Here is a 23631-nt window from a genome sequence, read left to right as displayed (position 1 = left end):
AAAAAAAAAAGTAATTTGTCTCAAAGATACATGTTTAATTTTCTCCAATTTAACATAACTACATGCATACATAATTCACTCACATTTTAACAATTCAGTTATGATGAAATGTACAAATGTATTGATTAATAGTTTTTTGTTTGTTTGTTTTAATTATCCCTGCAATGCCAAGCGCATCATATTTGATAAATGAGTTTTGAGACCTTCACATCATCAGGGTGATCCCATGAAAAACCGGATGTATACAATCAGACACATGCAGTACACAGATCAGATGTTGCAAAAATGACACCAACTCATATTTGCAAATTGATCTTTAATTTTTATGTTTCTTTATTTTGTCAGAAGGTTCAATAAATAAATACTTTGACTGAATTATCTCATAGTGGTTAAAGAGTCTTGCAAAAGACACGCTTGATATTAAAATGAATTGCAAGTAGACACAATAAATTGTTTTAAAATATGATGTATTGAAACTGTGAAAATTATAAAATTCACAGCAGATGGCAGAATTTTTATATTTTTTTAAATCTGCATTTTTTCATGTGTAAACTGTGTATGTAAAATTAACAGATAATCTAAACTAAACTATCACTCAACAAGACTAAAATAAGAGAATTTCAGTATGACTAGAGGACAGCTGTCCTGGCGTTTAGCAAAGAGGGATATAATAAGCAGATAGCTGTTGTTAAATAGCTTGGAATCAGCATCCATAACAATGGTTGCCTAAATGAAATGTTTTTGAAGCACATCAGGATGTCTTACACTTGTTTATGTAACATATATGTGCCTGAGCGCATTATTTAATTACACTTTAGGCACAAAAGGGAAAATGAGACCAAGAAACCAGAAGTGGATTTCATTAAAGTCATTTATTTAGAACATTTTCATGACCACTGTTGGACGGAAGTTAAATTAGTGCATATTTCAAGGTATTCCAAGTTTATTTTCTAAGGGGTCCAAGATACATATTGCTCTCATTCAATGTCTCCGCCAGTAATCAGAGTGACTAGGTTTACACAAGTCACCAGTGAATATTAGAAAAAAAATATTTATCCTCTCCCTGAGGGAAATACAACCCAGTATTATTACATTTATCATCACGGTATGGCCAATTAATTTGAGCAAAATTCTGCAGTTTGGTGTAAGACAAAAGAAGTGAAAGATCATGGCTCAGAAAAAAACATTAAAGAAATGGTCACGGTTCCTCTTGAAACATTAAACTGAAATTTAAGTTCATTATTTATCCATTTACAAGAGTAAATTCAAAATCTGATCTGTGATAAAGAGTGCACCGTATCGTTCTGGAAATTAAAACTCAACTGAGCGCTAGTTAACACAAAGATTGCATTCAATACAAAAGTTAAATACGCGACAATAAATTAGGTTCATAAATTAATAAAAAACATCTGGAAGCAACAGCTGTAATAATTTAAATAAAGAAAATGGAGCTGCTCAACAATCTCATTCATCGACAACCTCACTAGAAATGGCTATTCTGCTTTTATTTTTTATTTTTTTCCAGTGTTAACACAACTAGGCTCAACTTCACCGTCCTCTGTCCGTCGCTGCTCGACGGCAACTCAGGCCAATGGAGAAAAAGGCAACAGATGTTTCACAACCTGAATAAACTGACAGTGTTACCTACAAGTCAAACACAGAGGAGGCTGCCAGTGCATATCATTAACACCCACATTAACGGTAGGTTGTTTGCTCTAGGAAAAAAACTCCACCAATGGGTTTGGAGTTGGGCTTCAGGCCCATTCAGTAACTTACGGGAAGTTCATTAACATCTGAAAAAGTAATATTTATGCCAGTTTTTCAGTCCCAGGTGATTTTTTTTAAAAACATATTTCCTATTTATAGAATGTACACAACTTGTGTTCTTGTAAACAGAAGCATTTTCTTTACATCCAAACAACTCTACCCTCATTTACACATCAGTCATCAACCCCAACATTTCTGCAATGATGTCTAAAGACATGTCGTGAAATAACTAAATATCAAGCTATTGCTCTGATCTTTCATTGTGCTAGCATTCAACAAAAAACATACATGAAGTCACTCTCCCAAGTCTTATGATTTCACATTATTAGTCCTTATACACAGTTTGCTGGCCGTGCCCTCTCTCATCGTGCATTATGTGCCTCCTTACGTGGATCCGTCTGACTCGTCTGTCCCCTCCCACGGCGCCCTCCTCCTCTGACTGGCCAGCTCCCAGCGATGAACCTGAGCCTCTTGAGTCTAAAAGGTGTAAGCCTCCTGGACCAGAACCTCTGCCATTCTCATAGATGAGTATATTGAGGGTTTCTTCAAATATTCGAGCTTCAGGGAACTCAACCTGATAACACAGATGTTGGGCAGAGAGTGACTCACCATGTATTTGCTGTGGACAAACAATACAGCTGAGAGTTCTTTTTACTCCTCCTTTGTAAAACAAACCTGTTAAAGCAGGTAGTAAAAAAAAAAACTTGCACGTGAATTAAGTAGATCCACTCACTCTGCCACCAGGAATTACAACAGAATGGATGTCGACTTCAGTACAGAAGCATTTGTTTTGTAGCTTGAGCGCTCAAAAGCAGGACAAGGAGAGTGATCATGACAGAAGAGACTGGAAGTGTGGCTCAGCTTCGATGAGAGATTTCAACATGAGAAATGTGTCCTGAAATTTGTCTCTAATGTGAAATTTTGAAACTTTTCGTTTTTTAAATTTCAAAATTGATCAATTCTGTTATAGACTTGGCTTGGCTAAACTTGTGGCTTTTATTGTGCTATAATGAATGCAATGTAGTTTTAATCAGTGTAAGTCAATCAATCAATAATTAATCGTAGGACAAACTGTAGCAAATATATAATGAAGCATTAACTTGTGAAATAATTTGAGAAATTACTTCAACTCAAAAAATTATTAAAATTCCATCCGTAATAAGAGCTTCACAGAACTGGGCTTTAATATCATGAAGGCATTTTTCTTCCAGTAACACTTATATTTGATGTCACTTTTTCATATCAGTGGTGGCGTCAACACCATTTCACCTTTCAGCCAATCACACAGACCCTACAACTTAAGGTAGGAAACTCAATATTTGGGTCTGGTGGAAGAATTTTCTTACCTTTACACAGAACCAGGCTAACTGTTTCCCCCATTTTATTTTTCGTTCTTAGCTAAACAAACGAGCTGTTGTCACCGGAGAGCAAAACAATTGCACTGATAAATATGATATGCTGCTTACTTTGGTCTGCTTCTTCTCCGTAGCATAGACGATAGAAGTGCAGCACACTTCAGCGATCTTGCGGCCTTCACCGTAGAAAGACCAGCAGCAGATCTCATCCCCAAGCACGTCTTTCACAAACAGGACGCGGCCATTAAATCGCAGCACAAGTTTGTCGAAGAGTTCAATGTTCTTCAGCAGGTTGTCGTCGGAGTTGCTGGTCACAAAACAGACAAAGAACAAGTAATTATCAACTGTGTGGAATAATCAGCACTTCCCGTAGAATAAAGTCGTAGGAGTAGGTAGTAGCGTATCCAGTCAGCCTTTTTTACCTGGTGTAAGAGTATTTGTTGTTTCCTCTGTTGTTCTGCAATTTTACTACCGGCTGTAGAGAAAAAAAAAACAGAGAATTTGTTTGTACATGCAAAGAGAACCAACTTCAATTCTTGAAAGAAGACGTAAAGGACAAGGAGGGGGCATGCAGGTTTTTCACAACCATCAGCGTCACACACACTTTAGTTATCGGTCCATATGATTAAGATTAAAATGAATTCACCTTTCTACAAGTCGCAATCATCTTCTGTTCTTCTTTGGCTGAAGTGATCATGGGGATGCGACACACACTTTCAAACACATCCTTTTGTTTCTGAAAATAAAGAAAGTATGTTAAAACACATTAGCAACTAACTTTTTATTTTAATTTAGAATTTTCTTCTTCCAGGTATCAATTTACTAAATAAAAACCGAGCAATTTATATTGAAGCTTATTTGTCAAAAATAGAACACCCATCACATGGGCTGTGTCTGAAATCACATTTACCGTCAGTCCTGTTATTGTAGAGTTTGAATTCTGAGCCTGATTGTGTATTTGCGATGTAGGTCTCTCAAATATTCCACACTGGAATTTTAAAAAGTGCTTTCCATGGCATATGCATTACTTTATAACAACAATCCCAAAAAGTAATGCACTTTATATTTTACACCTGTCCATGAATTAGTTTTTATTTTCCTGTACATTATAAAGTTCTAAAAATCACAAGTATCATGTTTTTACCTGCATGGCACTGAGGCAGTGCTGTACAAGTCCCTGGACCCGGTAGTACTGGGCTTCTTTCAGAACCTCATCCAGTTCTCTGTGGTCCTCTGGAAGTGGTACTGAGCCGTCTCGCAGGAAGTTTAAAACCAACCCAAAATGTCGGCCGCACCTGTCCAACACCACCCAACCTGGAACGGCATGAAAATCATTTTCTGTCATTTTCATTCTTTTATATTTGTTGTGGTATGCCAGCCTTCCCCACTGTGTGCTGTGGATGTGCTGCTAGCCTCAGAGCTTATATTGATACTCACCTCATTTTAAAAAAAATTATTACAAGAGCTTGCCTGCCAACCCCAACACATTTTAAATGTTTAATATCTTACAGTACAAAACTGAATGGCACCACAAGTGTGAGAGTAACTGTCATAAAAGCTGATTGAAATATTTAGTAAGGATATATTTATCTCCCTAAATTCAAAACAGAGCACCTGATATAAATATGCTGAGACAGTCAGGCCTACCTACTAAACATCATATTAAAATGTATGACTTCAACAGCACAGTATTCATGCCATTAAATAATATCAATGTAGGTCCAGCAGAGAGAGAAAGAAAAAAGAAAAAGCCAGTGCTCACCAGATGGACACATGCGCTTACCTTCTGAGTCTATGGTGACATCTGTTCCTCCGTTGCATATGCTCCGCAGCAGACTGTCTTCCTTGCTTAACGTCTGGACAGTTGTATAATGCAGCGAGCCACCCACGTTCAACTTGACATACTTGCTCCCCAGCAGACCCTGATTTCTGTGCTCATCTGTGTTGTGGCAAGCAGGCTGGGAAACAGCGGACTGGGCAGAGTCGGCAGCATGACCGCCAACTGAAGCCTCAGCAGACATGGGGCTGAAGAGTCACTTTCTGACTGTAATGTACAAGAATATGATTGCTTGTTTATAGTGCAAGTAGGACTAGAAACTCAATGTTAGTAATACAATACTAGTTTTCTTTTAACTGATAACTGTGAAGGTTAATCACGTGTAACAGCTGCTACCACTAAAATAGGCTATACTGAATTATAAGTACTTGCTTATTGTTAGACAACTGAAGACATGGTTATTTGTGCCCATAGAAGCCACACAGCACGAATGACTAGAAGCACAAAACCTCAGTGCAAGGTATCACTGAGAAATGGAACAAGTTATCATGACGGACAGGTGTAAGCATATAATTATTAGTCTTAACGCTACAATCGAGTTTGCTGGAACTAATTTTTGTACCAAACTATTCCCAATTACAACTACGACACCAAACCTCTAAACCTGCTCTGAAAACAACATATCCTTTGGCAAGATGAAAGATATTGATTCAGTGTAACTTCAGCAAACACTAATGGGAAATAAAGCCCACATCTATTTGATTTTCCACTTTTAAATTCACTGAATTTGAGCTGCTCCTTTAGTGCCTGTCAAATAAATGTTATAGATCAAATAACCTACTGAGGAAGTACCTAATAAATAATGGATTCTTCAGCCACACCCATGCTGTGATCTACACTCTGTAATGATGTCTTCCTCATGTAACTGGAAAAAAACATCCAAGGATCAAAACATTTTTTCCCTAAACTGCAAAACAGTGATAAGGAACAGTTCCTTTTTTTCTTTTTTCTTTTTAATGCAATACAATACGTCGTCCTAAATTAGCAGCACGCACGCAGGCTGTCAAAGGCAGCCATGTAAAGCTAACCATAGCTATCATTAAAGTTATGTTAGGTACCACCTACAATCACATGAAAAATTACAAATGAGAGAACTGAATGAGGTCTGGCTAGTTGGTGATAACAAATCAGACTACTTAAGTAAAAAAAAAAAAAAAAAAATATATATATATATATTAAGCTAGCTTATAACGAACTGTACTTACCACACTGAACATCCAAAGGAGCTGCAATAGTAAACCCAGCTGAGCTAAGATAGCTAAATGTGTACCGTTTATCAGCCAGCAATCGATAATCAGCTAGCCAGCTTTTATGAAGAGCCCAAATAAGACCAAAAAAAAATAAAAATACTACGCAGCTAACGCCTCATTTAGCCGAGCTAATTCAAAGTGGCAGTCAATGCTAACAACAGCTAGGCTATTTTGCTACGCTTTAAGCTAACAATGCTCATTTGCTTCGTATCGCTTCTTCTTCGGTGAAAAATCAGAAGAAGGCAGCCACCAAAAGACGCGAACTCCGAGCTACATTACGGACGCTCAATCCCATTGTTGGACGCAAAGATTATTTACTGATGCTAATACAAGAAGCTAAATAGGTCACTCGGAAACGAAACTGGAGCATCTTCTTCCGCTGCTTTCTTCTTCTACGGTCAAAAGAGGACGTGAATTACCGCCACCTCTCGGACGGTGCTACTAGCACAAAGGCGACTGTAATAGTGTTCATTTTCTTCTTTAAATGACCTACAATATTAATATTTTCTCCACCTCAATGTACCTAATAGCAGAGGAGAAAATATTTAAAATGCGGATATTGACTAGTTAATTTTAAAGTGCAATCAAGACAGTCAATCTGTAAATTTAGAACCTGTTTATTTGGAAATGCCACTGCCCCCAGTGGTGACAATAGGAACTGCAACGCTCCAATTATAGCTCAAAAATGTGTTTTGATATTTGACCTTTACTGTACAGAATAAACTATGATCTGAGCTTGAAACTACAAGATCTTTTGTAAAATTTCCATGCAGAAAAAGAAAGATTTTTCTGTGTGCAGCTAATATGAGTTTAATGTTTGTAAGTATACAGGATTTCTGAACTTACAAGAAGCTTAGTCCTAAAATATTTGCATATTCATAAATTCAATTTATAATAAAAAAAGATTACCACATCATAACAATGATTGCAACACCGATATTATATATATTGTTGTTGTTATTATTATTATTATTATTATTATTATTAGTAGTAGTAGTAGTAGTAGTAGTAGTAGTTTTTGTAGTAGTAGCAGTATTATTATTAAAAATTCCAAAAATAGTTTTTCAAAAATAAAGTGGTCAAAGAAATCAGAAAAAAAATGAGTTCTAAACATTAACAATAAATAATAAAAATATTATTAATAAATAAAATGTTGGTAGTTGTGAAAAACAAAAGAAAACTTAAAATTAAATCATTTAATCGGGTGAGTTATAAATATTAATTACTAGAAAGCCTGTTTCTGCAAATGTAGGTATGTAGGCATGCAGTTATTTGGCAAAAATAAAAGCACACTTGAACATTTTTTACACCATTCAACAGAGACTTTATTTCCAGCTCAGCAAATAATTTACTGCCTTCAAAAGAGTGTATTCATATATGAAGCAAAGAAATGCTACTGATGATAAGAGAAGAATTAAGTCTACAAAGCAACAGTCTCCAAGATCCTTCATTTGGCACAGCGAATGAGACGACATTCACTGTTCAAACAATCATTTGTAAATAAATACGTACTGCATCACAGCAAGCAGCCAGATTTGTAATTTTTCATCAACATAGTGCATACAACATCAAATTTGATAACAATGATAACTGTCAGTAACTATAATGATAATGGAAAGATTGAGCATAAGCAATATAATTTACAATCAGTGCATGCTCTAAGCATAATGACATTCGTGTCCTCGCCTTTTCTTATACAGCATGTCATGTGACATTGGGTGATGATGCATTCTAGAAACAGCAAAGAATAAAATCAACACTGCCTTTGTAAACACTATTTCAACAACAGATGAAACACTTAGGGACATTAAAGTATTTAACATTATATTTTGGCACTGAATTTTCATTATATGTATATAATGAAAATATATAACCTCCCGCCACCATGTGTAAGAGTATATTTATATATATGAGGCTTATATATATAATTAAGTATATATATATATCAACCTCAGTCAATATTAAGTCAGATATTTACATTCAGTTTGTGTGTGTGTTACACACAGAAAGAAAAAGTAAGGAAGAGAAAATGACTGTTGACTTCAAAAGTTTTTCTCTTGATTAAAATCAAAATGTTCTTCCCTTTTACTGTAACACTGCAAATTGTAACATGAGCCTCTCTAAAAATAAAATAAAAACATTCAGCATGTGTTATAGATTCATGACTGTAACTTTTGATTCTTACAAATAAAGTATTGCCAAGTTCTCGAATGTTTTTGGCCTCATAATGATTGAACTAAATAAACAAATCCATTTCCCTTCACCCTTTGCCTGTCTCCTGTTCTTCTCCTACACTTGTGTTTATTCTTGTTGTCACTTCCTTACCCTTCATAAGGCACCAGTCCGAATGATACAGAAAGTTGGATCATGTAGTCGGACTCACATTTGGCAGATCACCACATCAGTGCAACAAATCCAAATAAAGCACTTCCACTATTGATAAACCAGATATACACAAAGATATTTTTAAAAATGAATGATAAAAAGGGGGCTTGAGGCCTTTTAATACCAAGGAATTTGTCTGCCCAAAGAATTTAATTTTGCTGTGGTTTTTAACTCTCACCAGAGCGTTTCCTCCTTTAAATGGATACTTCGTACTCCCGCGTGTCCTGTGGTCAAAGCAAGAAACAGAGGATGAACTTTAATGTTTGAGCAGCTTCAACAAAGCAAAGGAAACTAAACATTAGCTTTGCACTCACCCCTGCTTCGTAAAGAGGATTGTTGAAATCGGACTCGACTGTAATCGGACTGTAGGAGTGTGTGTGAGAAAGAGACTTCCAGAAGAGCGGCTTCCATTCTAGTCTGCAAATGCTGAGAGTGACAGAGTACAGATTGTTAGGAAATGGGCCAAACAGATGGACAAACCAGCGCTGCAGCCTCCAAAACACAGAGACGGATGAGCGTAAACATTAAATGTCACTTTGGTTAACCAGAGTTACTTACTTTGTATAGTACATGTAAATTCCTCCGATCAGAAGGATGACCAGGATGATTGGCAGAATTATTGCCAGAGCAATGTTCTCACTCAGGATCTGATGGGACGGCTCGAATGACTGGGACACTGTTAAAAAGTACAAATAGTGTTTCATTTGCTGTGATGTTTTTTTTCTGATTTGGTTATAAATCTAAACTGTCAAACACAATAAATATAGGAAACTCCAGATCTCCAGCACATCACAGTCGTTAAATCTAAATAATGTGACAGCGCCTGATGTTTGCTTGGTTGTGATAGCTTTGCCCACATTAATTATATGAAGCACACTGAAATGTTGAATGTAAAAACTGTTCTAGTGTATAAAAATACAAAAACAAGTGTCAATTACAGTGCTGTTTTAAATAGCACTGCTAGCTGGTGCCAAAGTCAGAATTAAAATCCCACATGTAGCAGCTTTAAATAATATCTCCAAAGTTTACCTCATACATATAATAAACACGAGAAGAGAAAAGAAATCACCTTCCAATTTGTGATCATCCAAAAGCTCCTCATATGCCACTTCGTGAAATGGAAAAAAGAGAAATAACATAAATTATTCTAACCTTCAGGATGGCGACACTAGATTTTTTGCTGATGTTTATTAAATGGCTAAAAGAATGACAAATAAAAGCATTGTGTCATTGTAACAACTAATGTCCTGTTCCTTGACTGAATAACAGAGTTAAAAAAAACAACAACATACAAGCTCCAGAGTAAAAATATTTACCTTTGCAAAAAGGCGGCGGGCTGTTCCACTGAGACGGATGGCCAGGAACGCAGCTGATAATGACCTCGCCGAACAGTTCGTAGCCCTCATAGCAGAAGAAACGCAGCGTTTCTCCGGCCTGGTAGCTGTGCTTGTACAAGGTCTGGTAACCGTTGTCGGGGACTCCAGGGTTTGGGCACGGGTCATACTTTACTGCATAGTGTAGACAAACACAGAGAGGACTGACACATGCTTGTAGGTAAAACTAAATGTGCAGAAATCAGCATCAGAAGTAGTAAAAAGCAGCTGAGTGCAGAAAGGGACAAAAGTACTGTAACGCTAAAAATATATATAGAAAAGGTATAAGGTATAAGGTATGTACAAGGCGGAATGAAATTACATATGGATATGTCCATGTATCACATAATCGATAATCAGAATCAGAAATGCTCTATTGATCAGTGAAGGGACATTACTTATGTTACAGTTCTTCTCATTCAAAGTCGTAGAAATTTATAAATAAACATCGGTAGCAAAATATGTCCTAAAAATATAAACATAAGTAGAAAAGCATAATATGTAAAATTTGCATTGTTCTTAGAATATAAATAAAGTGTAGCTATAGAGTGTGATAAATAGTAATGGAGTTATATTAGCATTCCTGCACAGAGAAGTAGTTCTTTGTTATTATGGCTTTTTGTTGCTTATTGTTAATTATAAAGTTCCTCACATTTCTGTAATTGCAGTCAAAATGTCACTGAGAGAAAAGCACAGTGTTTACATGATGTTACTGCACATGAAGAGCTGGAAGTGTCATACTTTGTTGAGGACTTACAGACACACTTTGGGCTGCGGTCGCTCCACTTAGGGGTGCCGGTGTCTCGTCCATGGCAGGAGATTTGGCTGGGACCTTCCAGCTGATAACCCTGGTTGCAAGAGAAAGAGACGACTGTCCCGACTGCAAAACCGGCCTCAGGACGGACTGAGCGCGCTCCGTTCACCACCTCGCCTGGATCAGGACACTGCTGGACTGTGGAAGCACAAAGCATGTGACATATGTGATTCTAATTCATAATAGAGGAGAAATGCAGTTAAAATATTAGTCCTTTCTTTGTCTGGTGCATTTAGTTAAAAAATCTATTGTAATCATAAGCATCCAAACCCCTAAACCGCAGGACTCATGCCAGCTGGTTAAGCTTGGGGTAAAAACGGTTTATCATGGTTTGTCTCACCTTTAACACAGGTAGGTGGACTGCTGCTCCAGGACAGGTCCCACTGGCAGGTGATGATGTCAGAGCCACTAATGTCATATCCTGGTTGGCACTGATAGGTCAGCACACTGCCTCTGACGGGGGACGAGTGGGACGAGCTGATCCAGCCGAACTCAATTTGAGGGAGGGTAGGGCAGGTGTCATTGGGCTCGACCTCTGCAGGACACGGAAAGACAGCACATTAAGTGAAATAATTTTTTCACGTAGTTTGCTCCTCAAAATTCCTCTGTTCTGTTCAGTGAAATGCATTTTTACTTTGACCTTCTTTATATTTTAAATTCCAGGTTCATGATTTTCCCATTTTGAGCCATAATTAGACTTACCGCGATAATGGATGAGGAATCCCTGACTCAGGATGAAGCTGGAATCATCAGGATCACTCTGAAACTGAATGGTGACCTCCGACCCTCCCGACACGACCTGGAAACGCTCCCTGGAACCCAGGTATTGGCCGATGACGTGGGACATGAGATCACGGCCGTCGAAAACTGTTAGCACGTCAGTGTGGCGGATGTTTAAGCTGAGGGAGAAAGACAAGCACATACACAAAAAAAGAGAAATGAGCTTTCACGTCGGAGAGATTCTGTTTTTAAAGACCACCAGTCCACCCACCTGATGCATTTGTTAGTCAGCGAGAGGAAGAGAGAAGAAGACAGGGGAGGCAGCCGATTATGTAAAGCTGTCACATGATATTATCTTTGCTTATCTTTCTTTTGCTGTTTCACTTTTAATGCAATAAAACACAACTGACAGGGGCACAAAACATACTCATATAACGTGTAATGTGCATCACAATGTAAAGTTTTGTAAGATTAAAGAAAGACAGGAACAGAATAGCAACAGCTGAAATTGGATCGTATATGTTGTATAGTTATGAACTGAATTCAATGCTGGATGCTCATTAAATTAATTCATGTCTAATAAAACTGGAGCATTGATGATCGTAGAAACTAGCAAGAGTAAAATAGATTTTTAAAAGCATATAATGGAACCACATCCAAAGTTCGGCACACTTGAACTGCAGATTAATTGCAAAGTTTTGGCATGATTTTGTGAAATAAAGTTTTACTACAGTTGTTCCTTTATGAAAACTAGAAGGAAACTCATAATCCTCCACACAGGCTGAGGCACTGTCTCAAAATTTTAAAGAAAGTAAACCGGATCTGAGACAGACAGACAAACAAATGGCAAAACATGCCTTGGTAAAAAATAATTCCCTAAATCTTGATTCAGAGTTGCGGTGAGAAGGTACAAAGCTGTGTGTTCATATGAATGAAGCACGTTAAAAGCAGCTGACAGTGACGTTCTTGGCAGTATCTCTCGTCCTTTTGTGATTTTTTTGGTGAAAAAATGATGCAGTGATACGATCCGAACCATGAGTTTGTGATCCCCTAGAAGAGAACGTGTGCTGGGAAGAGGGCCATGAAAGTATCTTTTGCTCAAAAACACATAAATGTCCAACTTGACCACGTTCGCAAACATCCTGTTCAAAGCTAATATAGACTAACATGAGGTAAATACCATCAAATAACACTTGCAAACAGTCAGACATGTTTCCAGGTGCAACATGTTGTAGGTTTGTGTGGCGCAGTAACATGTGGCTCCATTCTTGTGCTTGTGTTTGTGTGCTCGTGGAAGAATCAGGTGATAAACAATGAACGCACAGGTAGAGTGTGTGCAGGCATTTAGTAAAGGTATCTTCTACAGACTGAATGTGTTGATTTTTACAGGCTCTTTGCAGGCCTGTGACTGTCACAGATTACAAACTTTCTACTTCGTATGACCAGAACATTTCTTTTTTTGATTGCTGTCAGGATGTAAAGAGACTTTCAATAAATATAACAAACAACAAATGCCTCATTTTTGCAATTCATTATCAAACACATGAGTGACTTTTATTCTATAAGGCACATTAACCCAACTTTTTATTATCTCTTACAGCAAACCACTCCTATGTTAGATGATGATTTTGGCAGCACGAGGAAATTACTGCACAATGAAGACGCTAATCTTTAGATTTTATGCTGAGAGCAGACCAACGGAGCTAAAAGCATCCAAGACTTTACAGATTTACAACTGTGGACTGCATAGCATGTAACACATAAAGGTTGAGTATTTTAGACATGAAACACACTCCAACTGATAAAGATTGTTAAACTACAGTTAGCTCTCCAGTGGATTGAGTCACTGCGATTTTAAAGACGTGCATTTAGAAACAACATTTATGACATAAAAGCATTACGTGACTCTCTTTGCAGACACCTGATGGATCAGTGCTGGTTTTAAGTTTGAAGATACTCACATCTGGACGTCCAGTTCAATGCGTTTCTCCTCGTTTCCATGGATCTGCCACACACAGTCCAACCCCTTGGAGTAGCTCTGGGGCCAATCAGGAGACAGGATGGTACCGACGGGCTCGGTCAGCTCCCCTCCACACAGAGCTTACAGAACAGCAGGACAGAGGACAGGATGTTGCAATGACGAAATTACAAGAGAAGTTGGAACAAGGAAAGCAACTGGAGAAGACAATGGAAACTGTGGCGATAAAGATTCCACACATAGTATCACAAGTACACATCTTTCTGCTACTACACATCTTAACAGCACTGAAGCTACTTGTAGATGAATACCGAATGTGAAGATTGATCACTTCAACACTATTACCTCATTTCTTGTGCCCCGAAAAGACGTGACACAATGCATACAGCGAGGAAAAGTGTGTCAGTAGGGGAACCAGAACTCAGCAGTGCTTCTATTTTTGTGTACAAATGCAATTTGACTGTGTTTGGAGGCCTCCGCTGACTTCACATTAATTGTCAGAACCAGGGCGACAGGCACAGATTCCTTTTAACCTCCACATTTAGTTTTAGAGGCACTAAACTCTGATAAACAGCTTTGATAACCAGCAGATCCATCATCAGTGACCGTTTTCACACATACATGGATGTTCAAGCATTCATTTAATCAATCCCACCATCCCCTTCTCTACCAGTATGAGAGCTGCTCGTGCTTCCCTGCAGGGGAAAACACAACACGGCATATGGCTTCGTGAACGTCTATCTATCACTTTTAACGCTTGGTTGAAATGATAGCACCTGTGTTTTCCAGCCAGTCCCTGACCCAGTGCAAAGTCTCTGCCAGTTTTACATCCATCACAGCCTCTCAGTTTTCACAGCATGCTAGCGGACCAGCAGATGACACAGTCAGCGTGGCTACAACATCTTGAAGCTTCAGGCACTCATCTCTGCACAATTCACTTTGCATATTAATGAATCGAAGGACTTGCAAAAAAAAAAAAAAAAAAACTTACAAAACTCCATGTGCTATGTAAATATGGATTAGTAACACATTAAGCTTTAATTAAATCCAGAAATGAAGCCAAGAAAGAAAGAGGAAGAAGGACTGAGAATGCTTGATTGGAGAAACAATTTGATTTCATAAACTGCTAAGAGAACTCAAAAATGTGTTCCGTGCAGTATAACAAAATCACAGTGCAACAAATGGTAAAAATTAAAGGAAAATAACATTTCTTTGTTTAGTAATTAAACAAAATGAAAAAAAAAGAACTAGAATCAGAATGTACAGCAGTTTTGCAAGTGATCCCAGGTGTTACCAACACTGGAAAAAAAATTAAATAAAGTGTTTTTACGGACCAGTATTATAATATTATACGTATCTACTCTGTGTAATGCAGTTCAGCCATACTCAGCCACAAAAAAATCTCTGAATTTTTGTGACACGACAGTATGTCACAGCTGAGTCACTCATGACTTTACAGTTGAGTAGAGGAGTGCAGAATTTTTTAGCTTTTTACAGAATCTGATTACAGCAAAGGGATTAATTTTTGGTTGAATTTCTAAATGAGACATGTAGAATAAAGTGATTTTTAATGAAATGTCCTTATTTTAAGCTTAGATGTGGTAAATCAGCACAATTCATTTTGCATATTAATGGACTTGCAAAGAACTCCATGTGCTATGTAAATATGGATTAATGACATATTCAGCTTTAGTTAAATCCAGAAATGAAGCTGAGATGAAACGAGGAGGAAGGACAAAGACAGCTTGAAACAAGAAACAGTTTGATTTCATAAACTGCTGATATGTTTCTATATTCACTGAAAAACGTCACCCTGAAACTCACCTCTGCACACAGGCTCACTGTCGTTCCAGTGGGGATTGCTGGGGTCGACACACTCGATGGTGCCCGACCCTTGTTCCATGACGAAGCCTGGAGAGCAGGTGAAGGTGACGGTGGTGCCCAGCTGATACGTGATGTCGCTGCTGCTGAAGTTCCCATGAGGCATGTAGGGCTCCCAGCAGTGCTCATCATCGAACGCTGAGAACAGACGGAGGAACAGAAATTTGACACAATCTGTGCACGTATTCCCTTTTTTTTTTTAATTCTAGCGGTTGTTCTCCTGTTTGATTAAATGAACCCTCTGAATCCTGAAACCCACCAGCAGATTTAAAAGGCATGCTGTCTTTAAAAAATAGCCAAAATTTTATGATTTTATCAGAGCCAGAAACTGTAAAAACAAAGAGAATAGTCAGATTTTGAACCTTTTAATGTTCATTGAAGTACTCGTCTGGTACTCCTTCAGACCACACAACCAAATCTAAGCTGAAAATTGTGATAATTTATTAAAAATCTCTTTATTCTGCATGTTTCATTTAAAAAGTTACCAAAAATAAACCATCTGCTCTCACTACATTGTACAAGAAATCAAACTTTCTGTGCTCCCTGGTGCAACCGAAGCTTCACTAGTGACCAACAGAGCATTTAGGAGAAAAGCATGAAAAAAATCAATTTTTGTAAAATCAGTAACAAAAAAAAAATCCAACTATCATTTTATTTATTCTACTTCTAGTCATGTTTGTGCAGTTTCCATAGAGGTGCAGGACTTTATATTGCAGTGAAAGATGAGCCCACAGCAAGAAAAAAATGTGAAAGGAGCAAACAAAAAAGAAATGTCCAGAAACTACTTGGAGTTCAGAGGGTTAAACGACCATAGTCATATTTATCGAGGAAGTAGCAGTGGAGCTTTTCACTTGGAAGAAGCCAGAATCTCAAATCGTCTTGGCAAGAAAAAGCCCAGGTGTGAGGTGCTAAAAGCTTCGGTTGTGAATCTCTCCAAAGCCTGAAATAAATCCCACTGAAATGTGGGCAGACTGTAAGCACGGATGTGGCTCATTATAGCCCTCTTAGACACAGAATTAAAAAAAAAAAAAAACAAATGTAAAGAAAGCCTTGGTTTTCTAAAGGGCTGTAGCCTCTTGAATGTCTAAGTTATCCATAAAGAGGTCAACCTTTGAAAAAAACTTGCAGCAAGTAAAACCTTCAAGATTTTGTAATATTGGGGCTTTCCGGTAATTTTGTAGTTGATCAACTTTTCCAGGCAGAATGCTGAACCAGGATTTCAATATTATACAAGGAGATTAGAGGGATGTGCAGCTGAATGCACAGAAGACCTCATGCAGGCGAAAGGATGCAGGCCGAGCATGTGAAGGCTCTCCACTCACCCTCGTATCTCAGCGCCAGCAGCAGAGGGATGGAGGAGGAGTCGGCTGTGAGCTCCAGGTACAGCGTGGAGCTCTCACTCAGCAGCCCACGTTCTGGGACGTCGTCCAGGTCCGAGTCAAAGAGCGGCGGAGACAGGGAACTGTTTCCACTGCGCACAATTAACCTGAGGGGAATAAATCACAAAGACAGCCGGTGGTGAGCTCAAACAAAGACAGCGATGCTATGACATGTGCCTGAATGAGGAATGTATGACTGTGCACGGACAGCAGGGCGAAGGAAAACCTGCCACACACATTTCACACATCTGCATTTTTCTATGCAATTGCAAAATCAAGTTTTCATCCAAGTCTTCATTAAGGTAGAAGTCAATTGTGATTGTTTACTTCCAAGTTCCTTTTAGGGATTACATGAACAGTTTTCCTTATTTTCTCTTTTTTACTTGTCATAACAGTAATTATTTTTAATGTGTAATTAAATAAAGGCAGTGGGGAATGTGTGTGAGAGACATAAAGGATGAGAAACAGTCTAATGATTCTACTGGAGAAGGTTTTGATCTATTTGCATTGTGGGTAGTACAGTTAGCCTGTAGGGAATAAAGGGTAAAATACCATAATTTCTACAGCATTAAAGATAAAAGTTAGTCTGTTGAATAGCTTTTGAGTGTGAGCAATGTGCAACTTTAAAACTGTATTATTTATGCTAAACAACTGAAGAATAATCTAATCTGGCTGGGTTAAATCTGTAAGAGGAACATGTTTGTTTGTGGAAAGACGCCCAAACTAAAACCACAAGCTCCAATATTTCCAAAAAAAAAAAGTGTTTTCTCCATGAAATCTTAAAAAAGGTTCAGATAACGTATTAAATCATATGCAAACTACACAGATAGATTAAAGCCTTGTAGAAAAACTGGTAGAAACACAAACGTACTTGTCGTCGTCTTCATCCAGTGCAATCCTCTCAAAGTGTAGGTGGAGTCTGTGTCCCTCTTTGGCTTCTATCAACCAGTGGCAGCTCAGATTATTTCCATTGCTGTGGTTGCTGACAGATGGAGGCGGTGGAGACAGGATCCGTCCCACAGTTGCATTACGAATCCACCCTCCGCAAGACACAGCTGAGTGAAAAAAACATAATATCCCACTTATCATGTCACAAACTCTACAAGCTCACAAAATCTTTCCAGTTTCAGCACAAATGAGCGTACGGACCGACACACTGCGGCTCAGCGGTGCTCCAGTGGGGCTGCGTTGTGTTCACACACGTTGCCACCTCATGGCCTCGAACCTGGAAACCCGGGTCACAGTGGAAGTGGGCCTGACCTCCAGGATGGATGTCCGTCACCGTCACTCCGCCGCCCTCAGGGGACAGAGGGAAGGGGCAGGAGAGCAGGAAGGCTGCGGACGGAGGTGGAGGGAAAAAAACCTGTTTAGTGAAATGCTTAAAGCAGCTTCTGTTGGTGGATTTCTACTCTCTGATCATCTTTCTCTCTTTCATCTACATTTTCCTGTGCTGCCAAAACTCCCCTTATTCACAACATCCATGTGCATTATTCCTGACTATTCAGCTTTACTTCCACATTCTAGAAGTTAATCAGCTGGGTGTTAATCTTTAAATCTTTACACATCTGTGATGCCTTTTTATTTATTTATTTATTTTGGTGAATTCTCACTGTGTTTTCCCCCCAAAACTATAAAGTCCTGCACTTCTATGGAAATAGTACAACCATAGCTATAAATAGAGAAAACTAAAAATGTATTTTGTGCGATAATACAAAATTATAATGCAATAAATTGGGAAAAAAACAAACGTTGAATTCATTGAATTAATAATTTAGAAAAACAAAATTAAAAAAATAATAAAAAAAGAAATATTTTTGCATGTGATCCCAGGTGTTTCCTACACTGTTCTGCAAACTGTTAATGTACCATTTTTCTTACATTTTTATTTGTTGCCATACTTTTTCCTTATATACGCTGCATAATCACAGCCTGCAGTTCAGCCCTGCTCAGCCACAAAAAAAAAAAAAGGAATTTTTGACTGTTTATCAAAGCTGAGCCCCTTATAGCTTTAAAGTTGACTTTAAAAATTCTGATCATTACGATTACAAGGGGTTTATTTTTTATTCATTTCTAAATGAGACATGTAGAACAAATTCATATTCATAAAATGTCCTTTTTGGTTGCATTTTCCAATGGAACAACACGTCGTAGTTCAAAGACCTCCACATGGAAGGAAAATTCTTCTGTTTTCCAGTTTCTGGCTCCAATAAATGGTGTAATTTTAATCTCAGCCTCCCCCATCACCACCACCATCGACAGATTTGTCCCAGGTGACGTGGCTGAGCAGGTGCTGTCTTCTACCACCTGTCTGTTCACCAGCACCTGCATCGTTTATCACCCTTTTATGAAGATAGCACCGAAGCCCGATTACCTAAACCTTTCTCTCTTGATCCTTCGTAAATGTTGTCATTCATCTCTCGTTTACTGAGCTTAATCCGCAGTGCAAAGCTCAGTGCAAAACAAGACAAGGTTTAGAGAACCTGTGTAGAAATGCTTAGCTCAGAGAGGATAATGTCTTATTTAGAAACTTTCAAAATAATGCTCCTGTGCTTTCAGTGTCTATTCTTTATTTTTTTATTCCAGCTACAGAAAATTTTCTCTGAAGAAACCTGACGCTATCTTCAGTTGTAAAGAAAATTATATAAGGTCATCAGAGAGATCTTTCATCTTCTTGTGGGTTCATTTACCTTGATAGTGGAGGCTGAACATGCCATGGTTGGTCTGTCGGAGGCTGCGGTAGTGAATGTACACCTGGTTGGTCGTACTGCGGATCACCTGGCCCTCCTTCATCAGGGTCTCGTTGGCTAACAGCTCCGGTCCTGAACCTCCGTAGCCCATGATGGTCAGAGACTCCTCCTTGGAGAGATTGGCCTTCCTCACCTGGAGGTAGAAACGGAACACACAGAGCCTGTTCTGTCAGCTGTCCTGAATGAATAAACTTGTAAATCAGCGGCTTGTGAAATAATCCCACTGACACTGATGCACAAACTGACCAATGCTGTAGTCTGTTGATGCAAATGTTGCACCACAAAGACGAAAATGAGTAGACAGAGGCTCTATACACAACCATATTTGCGTCTATATTTCTCTTTGTGATTCAAATTAAGAAGTCTTATTTAAATGTTTGAAAACACTAAAGTTTCTGGATTCACGCTGCACTTTACCTGAATTTCCACACCATACCCTGCATACACAGTAATGCTGTAGGTGCACTCCAAAGGGGAAAAAGATGATGACGATGCAGGATCTGGTGACTCGACAACATCTTCCATGGCTGACAAAGTGGCGTTGCATTGTACTGTACGGAGAGAGAGACAGGGAGGGACAAGAAGAAATAAAAATGTGTGTCGAGAAATGCTTTTACAACATATTTCATACAGATAACTCAACAGCATCGTTTGCAAAAATCTAAGTTTAAGTACTTCGTTCTCGTTTCTTGGCATCTATTGGCTTTTTCTCAACTGATATTTTTCCAGCCAGTCAAAGGATTCTTGGGATGAGCATTTATAAAGCCAATGTGGCCACAGACACACAATCCACACTTTGTACGGTGGGACATAAATATGCGATCGTTGAATTCGTTTCATCGGCCACTAAAACTGCACGAAGAAGCAGGTGAAGCATGTAAACGTAACCTGTGGCCTGCTTTTTTGGAAGAGAACTTGAGAGCGAAGATGAGAGAGATGTTCTGTGCAGATCTTTTTATTAAACTGTGTCTTCGCTGAGTCTCTGGATGCCTCCTACACTCCTGATTATCTAAACTGAGCAGTTATAAGGATGCCTCATCATCTGCAAAATCTTAAATATGTCCAGAAGCCTGTAGATGTGTTTGGATATATTTTATAGCAAGTGCAAGATTCTGAAAGATTCTGGAAAAAAAGTGAGCATATATATGCCTTAAATATCCACATATTTGCATTTAGGCAGAAAATAAGTCAATTAAACAGGATTACACATTTGTGCAAGGCTTATGTTTAACATGTTTATTGTAAACATGGTCACAACCAAGTACAGACAGTTTCATATCATGCAAGGGACAAGGAGCAGCAAATTTCTGAAATAACGACCTTTGATGTGCTGATTTACCTTGAATTAAATCAGTTTCATAGACTAGCATAACTGGCAGAAACCGCAAAATGTTTCAGCGGAATGAGATTACTGACCAGCCCTTAATGTACAAACGGCAGCTACAATAAAAGCAACTTATGGGGCCGATTACATTTCTATCTGTGTATAAAAATTATATATTTGGATTTTTTTTTCCAATGCAAATGATCCTTTCACACACCACACTGCACGATGACAGGATTGGTTCTTTAGGTTTGTTCCATAGTAAAATCAGAACGTCTGAATCTGTGTCATTGGTGGAAATGCTCAGTCATTTCACTTATCTTCTAGTATGCATAAACTTACAGCATGTATAATCAATAAAACTGTCTTAACAGCCATATTTAAACTTGTTGGGTAAATTTTGGAACATCCATCTTATTTCTCTGTTGGAAAGCACTTTGGCTAAAGGTCTGTTGTTTTAAATGTGCAGTGACTAAACATGACTACAAAAAACACCAAATTGACCAGCTAACATGGTAAATAAACTTGACTCTTTAAGGTGTAGTCTGGGTAATGTGAAGAACTTTAACAACAAACTTCACTAAAATGGTAACTTGCTGTTTCTACACCATTAATTAACAAACAAAAACCACCCAGCAGGTAAACTGAATCATCTTTATCCAGTTTGCTGTTTCCAGGCTTAATGCTCAGTAACTGCTTTGCTCTTCTCAGCTCTCGGAAAGAAATCAAATTTGACCTCTCTCGCTTACAAACAGGGACTTCACAGATCATCCATCTTGCAGGACATATCTCTCCCTGCATCTGTTGTAAATCAGCTGACCCTTCGTCCTGCTCAGTCACATTTCCTTAATTGCCATTTGTAGCTTTCGCTGCGTATTTCTCGTCCACCTTCGATGAGAAGCTGCACAGACACTTGGTGCCTCACTTAAGTGCATTTCTGACAATCCTTCGGGCAGGAAGATGTTGTGTTCTCCATCACCCAGCGTCAGGTTGGTGTTCACAAGGCTTATTGACTGATTTGTTACAGGCAGATAATGATAGTGCTGGTTTTAGTGTATATGGACACACCTGGATGCTGTTTATTCAGTTGTTGTTATTTCCTCAAATGAATTTTAATTTGTTGCAACATTAATTAAATGTAAATCGTATATTTGAACTAAGTTTTCAAGTGACAATGTGTTCCGGACTGTTGTCCAAGCCCATCTTGCATGTTTCACAACTCTGAAGTAAGTCTAATTATGATAGGTCTTTAATTGGAGACAAGAGAAAAAAGTTTGTGCGCAGTAAAAATATCTGTAATTTTACAGAATTTTGCCTTTTATTTAACAGATTTTTTTTCATATTTTTGAAACACACAAGAAATATCTATAAAATTCAAAAAAAAATATTCCTTAGACTTACAGATATAATGTCAAATAAACTGTAAACCTGCAACTGCAAATATACATACATTTTCAGTTTACTAAACAAATTTTACATTTTTTTCACATAAAAATTCTGCTGTTATGCCCTCACAAATATATTGTAATTTTTAGATCTATCTGATAAGTAATTCCATGGTTTTTGCACATCAGTATTCCTAATTAAACATTAAAACGCAAAATAAATGAATAAACACAGAATTTCATGTAAAAGAAAGGCTAGATCATGTGTCTCACTCATGGACAATGAATTTATTTGTATGAGGTGGTTATTTTCTATTCTTACAGTAGTTTGTTGGTTCAGCAGCTGCTGAAATTGTATTATTATTATTATTTACAGTTGTTATGGTGTTTTCACTGGTCTGTTCACTGACTACATCAAATAAAAAATGCAGGGCTGTACTTCACAGTCTTCATTCAGCATTCACATTCATTCCTTTGTGTCCTGCCAAAGGTTTCAGGCACCACTCCTGAAATGTAGAAATAAATCAAGCACCTTGTTTTCTTTACAGAAATAAGATCTGAAGCAAAGACAAATGTGCCATTGCTGCACTGATATTGCTACCAAACAAAAAAATGGTTCCAGCTGTAACAGCAAACTAACAAGCTAAAATCAATACTAGATAATGAATATGTTACAGAATATTCCTTCACATTATTATCAGGCAATTGATAAGATAAACTTTATTGATCCCTTACCAAGGAAATATACATGTTACAGCAGCTTGATACAGATGAGCCATGGAAGAAGCAGGACATTACAAAAGTGAAATAAGGCTAAAAAAAATAAAGATAAAATAAAGACAATGTAGGCATGATGAATTAACATATGGATATATACAGATATGACATAATGAATTAACATATGGATATATACAGATATGACATGATGAATTTACATGTGGATATATGACATGATGAATTTACATGTGGATATATGACATGATGAATTTACATGTGGATATATGACATGATGAATTTACATGTGGATATTTACAAACGTGACATGATGAATTTACATGTGGATATATAACATGGTGAATTTACATGTGGATATATACAGACATGAAATTATGAATTTACATGTGGATATGTAAAAATATGACAGTTAATTTACACAAGTACACATATGGCATGGTGAATTTACATAAATAAACATCATGGTGAATTTACACAAATACATATATGACATAGTGAATTTACACACACACACACATACACACATATATATGTGAATGACATGGTGAAAGTCCATATGGATATATATACAGGTATAGCATGGTGAATTCACAAGTGTATGTGTATATATATATATATATATACACAAATATGGCATGCCGTTTAGGAAATTATATATATATGTAACAGTCTGAATATATTGAATGAAAGTCTGAATATAT

General features: G+C 37.7%; 2 protein-coding genes across 2 annotated transcripts in view; both read right to left on the bottom strand.

Moving 5' to 3' along the window:
- Positions 1 to 853: 853 nt before the first annotated feature.
- kctd13 (potassium channel tetramerization domain containing 13) lies at positions 854 to 6591 on the bottom strand. The gene is made up of 7 exons (XM_008305021.1): positions 6165 to 6591; positions 4906 to 5166; positions 4267 to 4436; positions 3769 to 3858; positions 3545 to 3597; positions 3234 to 3429; positions 854 to 2341 (listed from the first exon to the last, which is right to left on the bottom strand). The coding sequence occupies exons 2-7, from the start codon at positions 5141 to 5143 to the stop codon at positions 2093 to 2095; spliced, it is 996 nt and encodes a 331-aa protein (XP_008303243.1). The 5' UTR covers positions 5144 to 5166; positions 6165 to 6591; the 3' UTR covers positions 854 to 2092.
- A 1880-nt stretch (positions 6592 to 8471) lies between these two features.
- The window catches only part of sez6l2 (seizure related 6 homolog (mouse)-like 2), an 18393-nt gene continuing 3233 nt past the window's right edge, over positions 8472 to 23631 (bottom strand). The window contains exons 4-18 of the mRNA XM_008305013.1: positions 19904 to 20037; positions 19427 to 19619; positions 17889 to 18074; positions 17611 to 17794; positions 16683 to 16846; positions 15304 to 15498; positions 13463 to 13601; positions 11484 to 11680; positions 11122 to 11316; positions 10725 to 10919; positions 9911 to 10102; positions 9664 to 9702; positions 9153 to 9270; positions 8909 to 9020; positions 8472 to 8818 (exon numbers count right to left, since the gene is read on the bottom strand). Of these exons, the coding sequence (XP_008303235.1) occupies positions 8789 to 8818; positions 8909 to 9020; positions 9153 to 9270; positions 9664 to 9702; positions 9911 to 10102; positions 10725 to 10919; positions 11122 to 11316; positions 11484 to 11680; positions 13463 to 13601; positions 15304 to 15498; positions 16683 to 16846; positions 17611 to 17794; positions 17889 to 18074; positions 19427 to 19619; positions 19904 to 20037 (2273 nt within the window). The 3' untranslated portion in view covers positions 8472 to 8788. The remainder of the gene's footprint in view (positions 8819 to 8908; positions 9021 to 9152; positions 9271 to 9663; positions 9703 to 9910; positions 10103 to 10724; positions 10920 to 11121; positions 11317 to 11483; positions 11681 to 13462; positions 13602 to 15303; positions 15499 to 16682; positions 16847 to 17610; positions 17795 to 17888; positions 18075 to 19426; positions 19620 to 19903; positions 20038 to 23631) is intronic.

This window comes from Stegastes partitus, unplaced genomic scaffold (assembly GCF_000690725.1).
Source record: "Stegastes partitus isolate 25-593 unplaced genomic scaffold, Stegastes_partitus-1.0.2 Scaffold43, whole genome shotgun sequence".
Classification (NCBI taxonomy): Eukaryota; Metazoa; Chordata; class Actinopteri; family Pomacentridae; genus Stegastes; species Stegastes partitus.
Note: the sequence above shows the minus strand (reverse complement) of the source record. Positions and strands in the feature narration are given on the sequence as shown.